The sequence below is a fragment of the Melospiza melodia genome, chromosome 2 (assembly GCF_035770615.1).
Source record: "Melospiza melodia melodia isolate bMelMel2 chromosome 2, bMelMel2.pri, whole genome shotgun sequence".
Taxonomy (NCBI): Eukaryota; Metazoa; Chordata; class Aves; order Passeriformes; family Passerellidae; genus Melospiza; species Melospiza melodia.
The window spans coordinates 25,047,804-25,063,604 of record NC_086195.1 but is presented as its reverse complement, the minus strand read 5'-3'; the positions used below and the strand labels follow the sequence as shown (position 1 = coordinate 25,063,604).

The following is a 15,801-nucleotide window of genomic DNA, read 5'->3' as shown; positions in this document are numbered from 1 at the left end:
TTTTAAAATATCTCCAGGGATCAAGACTCCACAACTTCTCTGGGTATTTACTGAAATGCACAAATTATTTGTCCTGAAGACATTTTGGAGTATTTTGTTTTCTTAAAATAGTGGCAATATTATAAAATATAATAGGTGTCTAAGCTATAAAAAATGCCAATAAAGAAAAGAGAGAAAATTTAGAAATCTGAAATAAATCAGTCTTTTAAATTTAAACACCCTCCACCCAGGTAAACCATCATAAACCTTCATGTGGGGAAATAGAGACTTTTGAATTAAGAATATGATTTTCTATCTAAACTGACAGAATTTTGGAACTGTTAGGTCTCAGATTTTACTGTATTTCAAAATTTTAAGGTAACTTCCTTTAAATAAGTTTTCTTGTGAGACTTAAAATGTTTGTGAATTACAGCATGACAAATTGTTAGCATGTCCAAAAATATAGACTGAGGCCCATCATACAGTATTTATCAATCACTTTTTCTTTCCCAATTAAAATCTGTTGGGAGGAACAGAGGCTAAGAGTCAAAACAGAGAAACAAAGCAAAATTTAAAGGGGAACCACAAAGATTGCTCAATGATTGTGGATGTGTTTAGGAAGGAAAATGGATTCTGTTTGTAAAGTCACACTACTATCAAACCATTCTACCAATTTTGACTTCAAAGTTCTTTATATTTTTCAGGGTGTTTGGGGTTTGTTCCTTTCAAACCCAATTGAGTACTCTAGATAGAGATGGGAAGCTTGTTAACTTATTGATCTAATGTGCAGTGGCGCTAGATAATCTGCTGGGATCTCCAGCCTTGCTTTCTGGGACTTTACTGTTATTTACACCTGAAGCCTTCATATCTATCCTTTGTATCACTATGGGAGAAACACAGGAAAATTTATAGAAAGATTTACCAAAGGAAATGTTCTCTGGAGCTGTTTCTTTCCAGTGGTCTACAGCCATAAAGACATAAAAAAAATTCAGTAAAATAGCAAGGTGAAGCTTTAGAGAGCTCCTCTCCCAGTGTGATCCTGTAGCATAAATGCACTTTTTATTTTCCAAAAGCAGCAAAAGCAACACAGGGTAATTTCAGTAAATTTATCATTCATTCAGTGTTTTCATTTGAAGAGTTTTGAAGGGGTGGATTTTAGTTGGGAAGCAAGAGCAGCTGAGCTGTACCAGCACTTAGAAAACAGATACCGATGCACCTGTATTTCTCTTAAGAAAATTCTCTTTATTCCAACAGCAACCATTCCAGTGTCAGGCACTTCTAGGAGTCCCTACACATATGAACGTCCAAAGACTGCAGAGGGTAATGATTATGAGTCATCCTTAGTCATTCTGCTTTTCACTGGTCTCATATTATGTGCAGTTGAAAACAGCATTTCCTGGAGGCTTCTTGCTTATTCATGTGTGGTCCAAACCCAGCAAATGGAAGAATGATCTTGATGCTTTATTGTTTCTCCATGTTTCTAACATGGAGATAGCTTCTAAAAGACAGGATATCACTTAAAAAGTATTTACCTGAAAGTTACAATTAGAAGAAGAAAGAATAAGAATTATTGCAGTAATCAAGATTTTATGGAGTATATAAATAATATAATCTAAAATTACATTTAAAACTACACACTGGTTAACAATTCCTGCAGAAGGAGTTTCGTGGCATATTGCTTGATATTTTCTCAAATGTATGGAAAATACTGCATTTTTTCAGTTAATACATCCAAACTTGTGCTCAACTTAAAGGAAAAAAAAAAAAAAGTGATTTTATTTTTAATGAGGAGCACAGTTTAGATAAAATAATACATGGCCTTTTTTTAGTATGGGAATATATGTTAAGTGATGTGTTTAATATATACATTTTTTATGCAGACAAAGAACAAGGGTCTCTCCTTTGCAGTGAGCCCTGAAATGCTTTATCTAATTTAAAGGAAAATTTGAATCCCTGTCTGCATTTGCGGTGCAAGTTGTGTTCTGGGAAGGGCTTCAAGGTGTTTTCAGCAGTCTAGCTTTGGTCGTTGAAACCTGGATGAAGCTGAGTACATGTATGATACTTCACAGGACAAGGACATCTTTAATCCATACTTAAATTATTTGATAGAACAAGTCACTTAAAGTCATAGTTTTCAACTGCAACAATTTATACACCATGAAATTCTCTCAAAACTCCTCTACTGACATTGACTTCTCAAGGTCAGTGTTGCATAACAACCTTTTCTTAGCATTGCTTGTTAAGTCTTTTCGTTGGCTTTTGACTAAACTATGAGTAGTTAATTTTGCTGCTCAAGAACATCCAGCTCTTTGATTATCCATCAAATGGATAATCATTGCTTCTTTTGTTCATATCCAACAATATTTCATGCATTAAACACATAGTACAATTCCTTTTTCTGTGGTTATTCATTGATAGGGACAGAGGCTCATTTCCTAGGCTTCATTTCTTTGTTGCTGAACCTGAATGTGATTTACTATGGGACCATTTACTTTCAGCTTAAATGCAGGTTTCCACAAAACAAACGTTTCCCGGTATCCAAAATACACATTCCTCACATTTGAATCCCAAATGATCTGCTAAGATCAAAACACCTCAAGCTAAGTCTCATGAGGCACTTCTTTTGAAATGATGTACTTTGAGACTTGCTATTAGTGCAGAAAGTAAAGAAGAGAACAACTTTTTTTTTTTTTTCCTCTAGGTGGGGAGAAGCGAGATTCAATTTTTTTGGATAATACTTGTACAAAAGGAAACCATATTGCTCCAGAAAACAGTTTGCAGAACTAAGAAATAATATAAATATATTTCTATTATTGAAAGCTGTTTTTCCCTTTGTAAGAAGTGACTGATTTTTCAAAAGCAACCTGAAAATAGAAATCAGTGTTTTCTAGGAAAATATTTTGAATTTTAATTCCAAAAGTAACTGATGAGCTTGAATAATGGCAAAGTCTTTGCAAACCAGGCATATGTAGCGAGAACATTTGAAAAATTAGTGGCTGGTCTGACATTTCTATGGAGTATCTGGCCACTGTCAGTAGAAGTTAATACTGGTTGGTTTGGGTTTTTTTCTTCATTTGCAGCAATATTAATACTACAGAATGTTGTACTGTGCATGTTAATAGGCATGTAATAAATACTTTAGTATTAGCCTCCTCATTTGCAATCAAAGTTTTATATTGTTATTGACTCTGGAGCCCATTTTCAAAATGGGTAGATGCATAAGAGAGTTTGGGAGATAAGTGTATGTGAGTTGTAGAACAGATTCTATCTTTAGGTGTGTATATCTGTGTGTTATACCCTACTTGACTTGTTACTGCCTTAGATGAAAGAGTTAATGCATTAAAATAGGTTTTCTTTATTGCCAAGAAATTTTTATTGGTTCTGCCATCTCATAAGTTTTTGTCTCATTTGGTTCAGTTTGTCACCAGGAAAAGGGCATTATATATTGGTTTTGTGATTCAAATTTTAAGTGGATATGAGAAAAAATTAACAGGCTTTATCAAACTAATTTTTTTCAGATGACTGATAAATACAGCTCTACCAATAATAGCCTTTTAGTCCTCTGCTTAATTACTCACTTTAGAGGAAAAATTCAACTATTTTTTCACAGTCAGCACACTACTTTGAAATAACAGAGTTCAGTCTGACATTCTGTACATCAAGAGTCCCTTGCTGTCTCTAAGTTAAACTCTGCAATCTCTTCTCTTGCTTGTTCTTGGATTTACTGATTTATATCCACATATTTTTGCTTCTATTGCCGTCAAGTTTGTCCAATTATTTATTTCTTATTTTACCTGTATTATTAAGAATTGTAATTGCCCATGATTTAAAAGTCAGCTTGAAGATCCATAGTACTGGTTGTTGTGTTAGTGCCTGCTTTTCTACTTACCACTGGAGTATTGAAATTTTTTGAGTGTGTTCCTTACTCACTTTGTCACACTGTTTCTGTTGCAGTCTTGGAACCTATTACACTTAGAACTGAACCACCAAGGTCACCCATAGGTAATAATATTTCCTTGGCAAGCTGTTGTGTTTGCTTTATTTACATCACAGCAAGCATCGCTGAAGTTAGTCACCTCCTGCCTCAGGATTGTTTCATTTAACCTCATTTTTCTTCTAGGTAATTATCTTGCTTGGCATTCAGAACAGTTGGGTGCACTGCTTTCTTCACAGCTGGAATGTCTCCTTTAGGAAAAAAGAAATTATGCTGGCAGCTCTCAATCACCTTTCTCATAATTATGCTTATTTGTGCTTGTTCTAGTTTTTATTTTAAAAACACAAACAAAAACTGAGCTTCAAAAATGACTAAAATTCCACTTTCTTGCTTAGATTGTTGCAAACACATGGAGAGTATTACCTGATTTGCCTATTTCTTCTCAGTTGCAGGTGTGAGGTTTCTGTGCTTGTGTGTTCAGCTGGTATCACATGTAATTGCTGTGCAATTTAACCGACTCACTGCCCACATTTTCTCTTCCAGCTCCAAGGGTGACTCCACGTGTTCCTTCTAAACCTAAAACTTCACCCAAACCTCACGTTCCACAAGCCAAAGATGGTAAACTACTTTGTGATTTTTTTTCTAGTACAGTTTATTTTGGATTGAAATGTGTTTATAAGCAGCTGTTTAGTTACCTGAGCCAGTTAAAACAGAATAAAGTTATGTTCTGTACTATTCAGCAACTTAATTGCAGCTTTCATGAGTAGTGACATTTGCTAGGTATTTTTCACTGAGCAAAAGAATAAACCTCTGCTACTTCAAGGCAGCAGGATGAGAATAGTGTTGTTACACTCAGATTAACCCTGCTAACTAAAGCAAATACAAGGCAAATAAAGTGTGTACGGAGGCTACTTGGGAGGTAAAATTCTTTCCAACGCCGCTTTGCATTGTTAAAATGAATCTGTTTCCCTTCTAAGCCACACTCAATTAATTTCATGTCATTATTATTTTCTGCATGAGGGACTAAATTGCCCAGTTATACATGCATACTTAGTATTTGCTTATAAACATTTATTGGCATTAATGATCCTTTCCATTGTATTCCAAAATACTGGATTTTTATGTCATTAAATGTGAGACCAGTGGAATTTAGTGGTAGGCAGAAAAAATTACTTTCTGTCCCATGGTTTCCAGTTTGTAATAGCAACAGAAAATTGCAAGGGTCTCAAATATCAATATCTGTTACCCTTTGGTAAATGTAAAAAATTTAAGGATAAATACTTTTTGAAGATCTTTAAATTGTAGATGTAGGCCAATATTTTTGAAATTTGATGTTATCTATTAAGTGTGATTTCCTCATGTAGGAAACAGTCAAAATCCTTGTCTTCTCATAACTTTTTAACCATGGCATCTGATTATAAAACATTGTTTCCAAGTTACACCTTAAGATGCAACTTCTCATAGACTCAGTTTTTACCTTTGTGGCCATTTTTCATTGTTATGGTAGCCTGGCTTTCTCAGAAATGGTTTATGGTTTTGTCACACAAAAGTTATGAGCTTGTGTTGATCTGTGTTTAAAACAAATTAAGAAGCAAACAAAAGCAAAAGCCCCTACAACTTAGTGTTTCTTCGAGAATCTGTAATATACAGAACATTTTCTACAGCATCATCCACTTATCTTAAATTGTCTTACAATATCCAAAGATATTTATTCTTTTTGTTACATTGTAATCCGTACAGAAGAATTGACACATTAATTTCACATCCTTATGACTCTAAACCATTAGTCTCTAGATCCACTCCAGTCTAGAGCTGAATTACACGACTGTGCAATGCAATGCACCATGTAATGCTCTTTAATGACAGTGTTCAGTACACAAGTACTTTCTGATTCCAGTTGTGTATATAGAGTGCATTTGAAGCACATCACCAAGGAAAGAGATTTGTGTCCCTAAAAAGCCATTTTCTGAATAACAGAATGATAATATTTGAATATTTCATTGAAGCCTATGGGAGAACAAAGTTGAAGATTTCACTGCTTTCTCAGATATTTCTTTTAATACAACTGTTTCTGTATGAGGCAGTATACAAAGTATATTATTCAAAAAGTAGTGCTAATTGTAAATTTTCAACTTTCAAAACATATTTTCCATTTTGTTTCTGATACAGTCCTGGAATCTATAACACTTAGAACTGATCAACTAAAACCAACAATAGGTAACAGTTTTACCTACAGGGTAAATCACCTGGGGACCATCACATCTAGCTTTTTTCTCACTGACCATCACAAGCACTGCTTCATTGCACTCCACTCATAATTTTTTACCATTAAAGTTCATCCTGTTACGTGGGGTTTGGTGATTTTTCACTAACGATTCATAATAATCTTTTTGTCTTTTTTTCCTCACACAAATGTGTTCTGCAAAGGGGATGGAAGCACCACAACCTACTTTGACTGCTTGTCTCTATACTCCATTTCTATCATGTCCTGCTTCACCTTTCATACTGTGCAACAATATTGGCCTTGTTTTATATTGTCCTCTTACAGAGGTTTTCCATCAGCACAAGTGTTCATATTTCTCCATTGCTCAAGCTTTTGTGATTCCAAAGGGTCCCAAAGGCATGTGTTCTTCTTTAATGTTATTCTTTCTGTCAGTATCAGTTCCCAAAAAATTCTAATATTTGCTATTTTTTTAGTTCCTAGAGGACCACAGTATTTTCCTTCCAAACCTAGAACATCACCGAGCCCAGAGGTGCCACGAACAAGACCTGGTAGGTTCATTATTTTTTTTCCTTTTCGTACTGACACGTGTCTTATGGATTCTACTGTGATCACTGGAGCTTCAGATTTGTGTGTATTCCTTGGGCATATATTTCAGAATATTCCTTGAGGGGTAAAATCCAGTGACATGTAGAATTTATAAACAACCTGGTAAGTTGAAAATATCTTCGGTTATTTATTACATTGTAAGTCAGTGCAGAAATGGATGTTTTCTGTACAATTCTCAGTGAAAATAAGTCTTTGTTGTATAACTTGTGTTCTGGTAAAGTGAAGATGAAAACGAGGGGTGTCATTGCAAAGAGGAAGGATTCTGCTCTGTATTTCTTAAATTGTTCCTGGTTTTTGGGGGTTTTTATAGGCAAAAGGTTTTATTCATACTTCTGGTTCACTTTTCCAGAGCCCTTGTGTTGTTCAGAGATTGAAGAATGTATAATACTTCCTATAATTGTGTCTGCATGGTTTGTTATACCCATTTACGACCTTAGGAGAATTAAGGAGGGAGAAAGTAAATTATGCAACTCGCATTTGCGTGTGTGAGGTCCCATAGTGGGTTGACCCTGCCAGAAGCTAAGCACACGCTAACCTCCTGCTCATTCTACCCCACAGTGGTCTGGGGGAGAGAATCAGATAAGAAGTTAAAAAAAAAAAAAAGAGAGGAGAAAAAAATCATAGTTCAAGATAAAGGCAGTTTAATAAGGGAGGATAAAAAGAGATGGAAGAAAGCAAGTGCACAAAACAACCTCACACCACATCCCACAGGCAGAGTGGTGCTGGTCTAGGAACAATGGGTGCTTTGGAAAGTTTTGCTGCTAAAATGGCTTTATGTGAGGTGGAATATCCCTTTGGCCAGGGTGGTTCTGCTGTCCTGGCTGTGTCCTCTCCAAGCACCCTGCCCACCCCTAGCCCAGCCCTCTTGCCTGGGGGCAGAGTGAAAAACAAAGTATTCCTGGATGCTGTGACAAGGCGTATTCAGCAACAGCTAAAACGTTGGTATTTTATCAACACTTCCTTGGTCATGAATCCAAAACACAGTACAGAAGGGCTGCTATGAAGAAAATAACCCCCATTCCAGCCAGACCCAGTATGGGCATCCAAGGTACATGGAGTATTAGATGGTGCTGGTGAAGAGGTGGCCAGAGAGCCACCAACTCAGGTTCCTTTTCTTCCCAGTAAGTCTGCACCTATTGTTTGAACAAAACCCTTGAAATAAGTCAGGAAAGTGTACAAAGCTGAAGGTAAAAAAATAACCACCCACAGTCTCTTTGTGGCTTTTACAAAAACTTCAGATATTTGGGATCTGTTCTGTATTAGAGCTGTTACCTTGAACTGGAGGAAACTCTGTGGAACATAATACTTGGATGTTGAGTTTCAGGGAGGAGTGACTATCTGTCATCAGCCCTAGCAGGGATGGTATGAGTATTGTGGAGACAGTGATTGTTCTTGGTAGTACTTTGGTTTTGTTGTTTTATTATGCTAGTGCAGTTCTGGAAACAATTAGATTCAGAACTGAGAAACCAAAGGCAACAATAGGTAATGATGCTTTCTTGTTTCAATGGTCACATCGTCTTTCTTCTTCAGCACAAATTGTTAAAAGCAAACCTGAAAAAAACTGTCATCTTTCTTTGCATGTTCCTTAATAATTTAACTGTCAAGGTTCTTGGTGTCTTCTTATTTTCTGTAAAACAAATGAGGAGAATCCTTGGTTTTTTCAAGTTGTTATGCACGTAAGATAGGAAAATTTCCTTCAATATTTAATGGTAAGAAGCAGAGGGCAGATCAGAACAGGATCCTTATTATATGTTTTAGTCATCCTGTGGAGATAGCACCATTGGCAGTGCAGAGCACCATGGGTGGGTAGAGCTGCATCCTGAAAGCTTTCTTTCTCTTCCTCTTTCTTTTTCTTCCCTTCCCCTCCAGTTTTATGAATTGAAATTCAATCCTTCATAGCAGACTGGAAAATAATTCTGTTCCATTCAAACCTCAATTTCACTGTCAGAGCACAATCACTTCATTAATCCTGGGTCATATGATTGCTTGAGGCAGATCCATTTGACTAAGGCATTTTTGTCACTTGAATTTGATATTGTGAATCATTCCAGGACTACACCCATTACAGAGCAGTTTATTTATATTTGAAGCTACTTACTACTTTAATAATGTTTAACCCAGTTTCTTTCTTTCAGCTTCTAAAGATATATATCACAGGCCTTCCAAACCTAAAACATCACCCAGTCCACGTGTTCCTCCAACCAGAGCAAGTAAGCTTATCAATATTTTGTCCTTTAGTGCATGAAAGTTTTGTCACTTTGATAATGCTCAAAATGGATGAGTTCTGTGAAGATACAGAGATACTTATTGTCTAGGCTGTGCTTCACTGCCATAATAAAATTTTGCTATACAGCTGTCATTGAACATAATCAGCTGGATATTTGTACATGTCAATGACACACAGTGGAGATATGTGTGTTAGCACTCGTCCTTAGCCCTTGCACACAGGAAAATCTGCATTTTGATTTCCTTAATATCTGTATTTTTTAGTTGCTTCTTTAAAAGTGTAAAATTACAGTACTTTTTTGTTCCCAAAACTTTGGATATAGCTCTGTCAATTTGAAAATTAGAGGTAAATTTCCATGTTTCTTCTGCTTTGACTTGTTTGCTGAGGATTTTTTTTTTTTTTTAATGCAAAGTTGATTTAAATGAGCAGCAGGTTTTTGGAATATGAAACACTTGTGAAGCACAACTATGAAGTGTTAGAACTACAGCAGTTTAGTCTGTAAAAATCTGTGTTTGTTATTGCTGTTAGGAGTGGGGAGTTGATCTGACCCTGCACTGTAAAAGTCACTTTTTCTTTAGTCTCTGCACTGGCATTTTATTGATTGCACTAATAGGAGATCTCTTTGGGATTATTTTAAACTGACAGAAATAATCCCTAAAAAATTTCTTATCAGAAAACAAATCTTCTGATTCAGCAGAAAAGTTGAAAGACATATGTTAAATCATCATCCTCAACAACGTGTTCAAAACTTTGCACATCTTCATAAGTCTAAGAATCATCATCTTCAAAAATAAATTCAAAACTTTGCTCATTTCCACAGGTCCCAAAGAAAGTTGGCGTGTCCCTTCCAAGCCCAGGGCATCACCAAGTCCGGATGTCCCATACACAAAACCTGGTACACATTGTTCTTTTGTTGTGATTGAATATCCAGGGTTCTTTTGGGTTGTCTTTCCTCAGCAAACCAAGGGCGGATTAACATTTCTTCACATTGCAAATATGTTCTCTGATGATTATTAAATATGTGGTTCCAGGAAAACAGAGCTGATTTCTGTTTTTAATGTCTGAGTTTTAGTAGTAGCCTCTGCTTTTCAGCCACAAGACATCTATCACAGCTGAATAATCTGTACAGCAGGGTAGACAACACAGAAACATCATGAGAAGTTGGAAGAAGTTGCATCTCTTTTGTGCCTGTCAAAAGGTGCTTGGAGAAAAACCTATTTGAGGGCCTTAATGTATGACTCCAAATATCTCTAACTGAAACACTCATAGGTTTGTGTGACCTTGTAATGGAATGTCACCCTCAAAAATAAACTTAAAGGGATTTACATACTAATGAATGACCAAACCTCTGTAACTTCTAACAGTTCTGAGAGTATCTCTTGAACATTATTTTGAGTGAGTGTATATTCACTAATTTTACAAAGAAAAGCAAAAAAAAAAAGAATGTGGTCCAAATTGAAAACAAGCCAGTCACGCCAAAGGGAGTATTTTTACCACTAACTTATACTCACCACTAACTCTGTGCATCTTGTTGTTTTTATGGAGTTTTGGCAGTACATTTACAGTTGAACAAAAAAAGACGGCAGCAGGTGAATTTGTTACCTTGAGCTGGTCATTATTATTTTTTCAGTACTCCTTGGGCCAATGTTTATATATCACTAGTCTGTTTTTCATATAATGTGTTTGTGGTTTTGAATTGTTCTCTTTTCTACTAATTGAACTACATTCTACTCTGTTGCAGGTATTGAAAGATTCCTAGCTGGTTTTTTGTCTTCACATAAAATTTCTTTTTCTGTCACACATGATATAATTCCTTTGAATTCCTCCTTGTAGGAGACAAGCACACCATGGGTATTGCAGTTCTGAAATACAGAACTACCTTCCCTGTAGCTGTCTGTGCTCTTTCTGGCTTTGTTGCTTGACTCCAGATTTTGCTTACCTGATTAATTTTCTGTTCATGTTTTCATTCAGGATTTTGTTTTCTCTTGAATTCCTGACATGTATCTGACCTGTTCTTGATGTGTATCTGACACTCAGTTTTTCAGGCTGTCATGCAGGGATTGTTTTTCTTTGCAAGCATGAGACATGCAGTGCCTGTGCAACAAACCTAATTTTGTCAAAGTATAAACCCTTAAAACAGTTCTTTTCTTTCAGCTGTTAAAGAACCACATCATATTCCTTTTAAACCTAGAACAACTCCCATCCCGGATGCTCCATACAGGAGGCCTGGTAAATTATCTGGTCTTTTTGAAGCTTCAGTGGATAATTGAACAATTGCTTTTGGGGTGGCAATGGGGGGAATAATCATTAGTGCATCAGCTGTCGCCTGGTTATTATTCTAGGTTAAGAAATCTTTGCAGGGATGTAATTAAATATGACAGAAACTTCAACAGTTCAAGAGTTTTTGTATTTTATGCAGATATTAACAGAAGAAATAGTATCAACCTATATGTTTTAATCAAGGATAAAAAGTTATTTGTAGCTTCTATCTGAGCAACACATTTTAATAGTGTGCACCATGTTTTGGAAGCTTTTATGAGAAAAACCTCCTAACACTGTTGCAATGCTTTTTCTTTATACATGCATTTTTACCCAGATTAGAGTGAGGATTCCCTTCAATTATATTTTGCTTAGGTGACTCCCCATCATAAATCCAACTGATCTATGTAATATAATCAGTGATTTCACTGAGGGTTTGTTGCTGCTGTTTCCTAACCATAAATTTCTGAGGGTAAATGCTATAACATCCCTTTCCTGTTGTATACAGTATAGCGCTGAAAGGATTTTTGAGAAAAAGAGGGAAGGGAGATTGCTTTCGTTATTCAGATAATTTATTGACATTTTTTCCAACAGAGATTCTTCCAACCTTTGATGAACGAGATACAACTATGATTCCTCATATTCCTGAAAGAACAAGGGCAATATTTGGTAACTGTTATTTCATAAATAATTATTCTATTTTACACTTTTTTTAGAGAATATCATCTTAGAGAGAGCTTATTATATTTTATTAAAAGCTAATAATGAAATTTTGCTCTTCTTGTAGATACTTACTTGATCTTTGGTCTTGATAAGGGTAATGATGCATGAGCTCATTTACTTTCAAAGGTCCTTTTCCTCCTCTTCTAGCCTTTCCAGTCAGGATGATGCAATTCCTCCAGATGTTATCTATTTTCTAGTAAAAGGGAACTTTGTGAAGCATCACTATCTGCTCTTTAAATAGAGTCACAGTATATTCTGGGCTGGAAGGGACCCACAAGGATCATCAAGTCCAACTCTGAAGTAAACTGGCTCATCACAACCCTTGCATTATCACCATGCTCTAACCAACTGAGTTAATGCCCTGTTCTTCATGTGAATTATGGTTGTTTTCATTCTAAAATACTCTTCTTCTTCAGCCCTCATGGTTTAATTTTAGAGAAAAATTTTAATATATCAACAATGACATAGTCTCCAGAGCAGCTATCTAAATAGCTCCAGAGCAGACCATCTAAATCCCACTCTACTACTTGAAACCATCCTCTCTGCTTTCTTCAGTTATCCATGTTGGGAAGACTTGCTTAAATACATGAAACCTTAGCTGAGTGTTCGTCTTGTTAGATTGTCACTTGTGGACCAAGTAAGGGTCACTGAACCCAGCACTATCTGGGAGCAGGACCATTGCTTGAGCAATCGTTGTTCAACCAGTTTTCTGTCCCCAGCTTCAGAGACAGACCTTGACTGTGATTTTCTGAGAATGAAATAGTATATATTTTCTGAGAATGAAATATTAATAGGCATTTTATAATCTTCAAACTATGTTTCTTTTCTTTTTGAGGAAGAGGAAATTAAAACTGCTTTTAAACATGTTTCTATTTCAATTTATATTCCCTGTATGCAGTGATACTTAGGTTAGTATTCTTTCAGTATCTGTTCATCAATGAACAGATAGGCATTTATGAAGTAGGTGCTCTGTTGTAAACACCTGAGCTACCTGAGCAAGAGTCAGATGCAGAAAATGTTTCTTCAGAGCAAGAGGGATGAAAACTGCACAGGCTAAGGCAGATAATTTTGGACCTCTCACATTGATGTAGACCACAGACTAAAAAGTGCTAAGATAACCTTTTGCAGTAAATGATTCCTAATTTTAGTTACCCAATTTTTTTATCTGTATAGTGTGAAGATAACAATATTAAATCATTCCAACATAAGAACAAAATAATTTAAGTTAAAAATCAGTTTGACACAAATGTTCCAGTAAAAAAGAAATCCTGCCCTCATCTACTCATATGTGGCAGATGAGGAAGACACAGGTTACCACTGTCTATTTTTGTCCTATTACCATATGATGATGTATATGCCAGACTGCTTGATGCAAAGCTACAAATTTGTATATATTTTTTAGAAGTCTTTTGGCATAAGTGGCCATTTAACTTGTTTTCCTTTCTTTGCAGGAATTCCAGCTTTCAGTTTATTCTTACATAATTTGCCTTATTCTAGATCAGATCATAGTTATGTTCCCCGTGTGCTGTGAAAAGCAGTGTTTTTTTTCATTATTGTTTTGGGTGCTTTCTGTTTTTATTCCAGCTCCAACTGAAAAACCATTCATTCATACCAAACGAAAAACAACTGAAAGACCAAGAGTGCCATACACCAGACCTGGTAATGGCGGCATTATTTTAATTTGGTGTTCAATCATTCTTTCCCCAAGTATCAGGTTTTGTGCTTCTTAATGGGATTATCCCTAGCCAGTTTTGTGGTGAAACAAATGCATTACACTTCAGATGATCAATCCAAAATAAGCCAAAATTGCACTACAAATAATAGTAATATATGTATAATATATATCATGGTATTCCTCTGTCTATTACACATAGCAAATGATGACTGGAATGTAGTAGTGTGGGTATTGACAATTTTCAGTGCCTAGGCAGACTGAGTTCTCTGTGATTACTGGTAATCTTGGGTACTCTGTGAACATTTTTTGTTAATCTTTTCTTGAAATGCAGCAGAACTCCTTTACAATGTGCTTGTGCAGTTAGCTACAGACATTGTCTGCTGTACTGAAATGAAAATAGCTTTAAAAATAGTTCTGGAGGGCTGTGTGCTTTCCCATTCTTGATATAAATATATAGCAGAAGTTAATAGAGAGATAATTATGTCTGTCAGCAGCTGGTTTTCAAAATATTCTGCTACTCCTTAGTTTGGGACATTTTACAGGTTTTAGCAAATGCTGCTTTGTTTGGATTACAGATAAATATTCTAAGATTTTTCACATTTTCTCCTTAACAGCAATATATCCGACAACTCCGCAACCAATTTTTACAAAATCTTCTACCACCACTGGTCGGTCAAGGGCAACGATGGGTAAATAAGTTTCCTTAACATTAAGATGCAGGTATTTCTAATTTTTCAGTGGAGAAATTTCTAGAGAACAGGCTCCAATGTGGTATTTATATAACACCATTCCACTATCCGTCATTCTGCTGCCACGTGCATGTGTCTTAGGATACAGAGGATTCTCATTTCTATTTGTCAAGTAAAGCAAAAATAGCATACAACTTATGTCTGATCAGAAGTCTGTATTTGTCAGATCTCCAACCAGAAGTCAGTGGCCTCATTTTTCTTTTAGAGCAAGAATTTTAGCCCCTAACTCAACTTATCCTACAGCACACTGCTGGGACTTTTCTGTGTTTTGGCTAGTGGTTTTGTTTCAGGTTCCAGAAAGCCATGGAATTGTTATTGTCTTTTTTTCAGGCATTTGAGGCATGCATTTTCTGTGGGCTAAGTATGGCATTGGATCATGACTCCTGAAGACTACAATAATAATCTTTTTCCTTTTCTTTCAGCTCCAAAAGAAACACTGCTCATTCCTTCCAAATCCAAAACATCTGTTGGGCCAGAAGTACCACAAACTAAACCTGGTAATTTACAGTTTGTAACTTTAGAAGTGTTACTGTGGCACTGCCTTAGTTATATTTCTGCTGTCACTGAGTTTTGTGGTCATGGGGTATGCATAATAAGTAGACAGAATTTTGTGTCATTGTTCAGCTGAGAACTTGTTCATAAATTATATCAAAGTGAATGCCCAAGAATTGGATCAGTTTCCATGGAAAGAAGTTGAATGGGCTTAGTAGCCATCAAAAAATGTGAGAAATTTAATTAATTTTAATAAAAATATATTTCTGTGCTTACATTAAAAAAAATTCTTTTGTTTTGGGGAATTTTGTTTATCTAAAAACATGTGATTCAATTTCTCAAGTACTTTTGAAAATCGGTATACAGAGTTTCAATCCAAGATATTTGACATGCTAAGAGTAGAAGTGCCTTCAATACCAGTGATTTTTGCAGTAACCATGGCACATTCAGGGATGCACATCTATAGTGAAGGGTGATGATATCTGAGCTTTAGCACGAGGTGATCTATTTCAATAGAAATTGCTAAGGAGGAAAGGAACAGCAGAAAAATACAGTTAGGTGAGGAGAGACTACATGTCTATAAGAGCAGCTCCTGAACTTTCCTTCTCTCTGATCTAACCTCTGAATTGATAAAATTTTATTCTCAGACAAATAGCTTAATCAGTTGTTTAGTAATTTCCTCCCAACTTCTTTCTCCTTGCCCATTTTTTATGGTGAAAGAGATTCCACTATTCATTCAAGAACTATATTCTATCTATACATACACCATATGTACATATATATTACTGTGTACATCAGACTGAACAGTCCAGGAAAAAGATTTCTTTTCTAAATGCCTTGTTTTGACAGGCTGTTCAATAACAAAGTTAGATTTTTAGTCTCCGTTGAATAAGAGCTATTTGCAATCATGTCATAGTTAACAAGTGCCATCTT

General features: G+C 35.8%; 1 protein-coding gene across 37 annotated transcripts in view; it reads left to right on the top strand.

Annotated features, from left to right (window-relative positions):
- ABI3BP (ABI family member 3 binding protein) overlaps positions 1 to 15,801 on the top strand; it is a 137,513-nt gene that overhangs the window by 83,588 nt on the left and 38,124 nt on the right. For 20 of the 37 annotated variants that reach the window (XM_063148141.1, XM_063148105.1, XM_063148137.1 and 17 more), the window contains 12 exons: positions 1,234 to 1,299; positions 3,934 to 3,981; positions 4,457 to 4,531; positions 6,083 to 6,130; positions 6,611 to 6,685; positions 8,879 to 8,953; positions 9,791 to 9,865; positions 11,125 to 11,199; positions 11,824 to 11,898; positions 13,537 to 13,611; positions 14,242 to 14,316; positions 14,799 to 14,873. In XM_063148141.1, coding sequence (XP_063004211.1) covers positions 1,234 to 1,299; positions 3,934 to 3,981; positions 4,457 to 4,531; positions 6,083 to 6,130; positions 6,611 to 6,685; positions 8,879 to 8,953; positions 9,791 to 9,865; positions 11,125 to 11,199; positions 11,824 to 11,898; positions 13,537 to 13,611; positions 14,242 to 14,316; positions 14,799 to 14,873 — 837 coding nt within the window. The remainder of the gene's footprint in view (positions 1 to 1,233; positions 1,300 to 3,933; positions 3,982 to 4,456; positions 4,532 to 6,082; positions 6,131 to 6,610; positions 6,686 to 8,878; positions 8,954 to 9,790; positions 9,866 to 11,124; positions 11,200 to 11,823; positions 11,899 to 13,536; positions 13,612 to 14,241; positions 14,317 to 14,798; positions 14,874 to 15,801) is intronic. The other 17 variants (XM_063148142.1, XM_063148139.1, XM_063148138.1 and 14 more) reach the window with 9 other exon arrangements.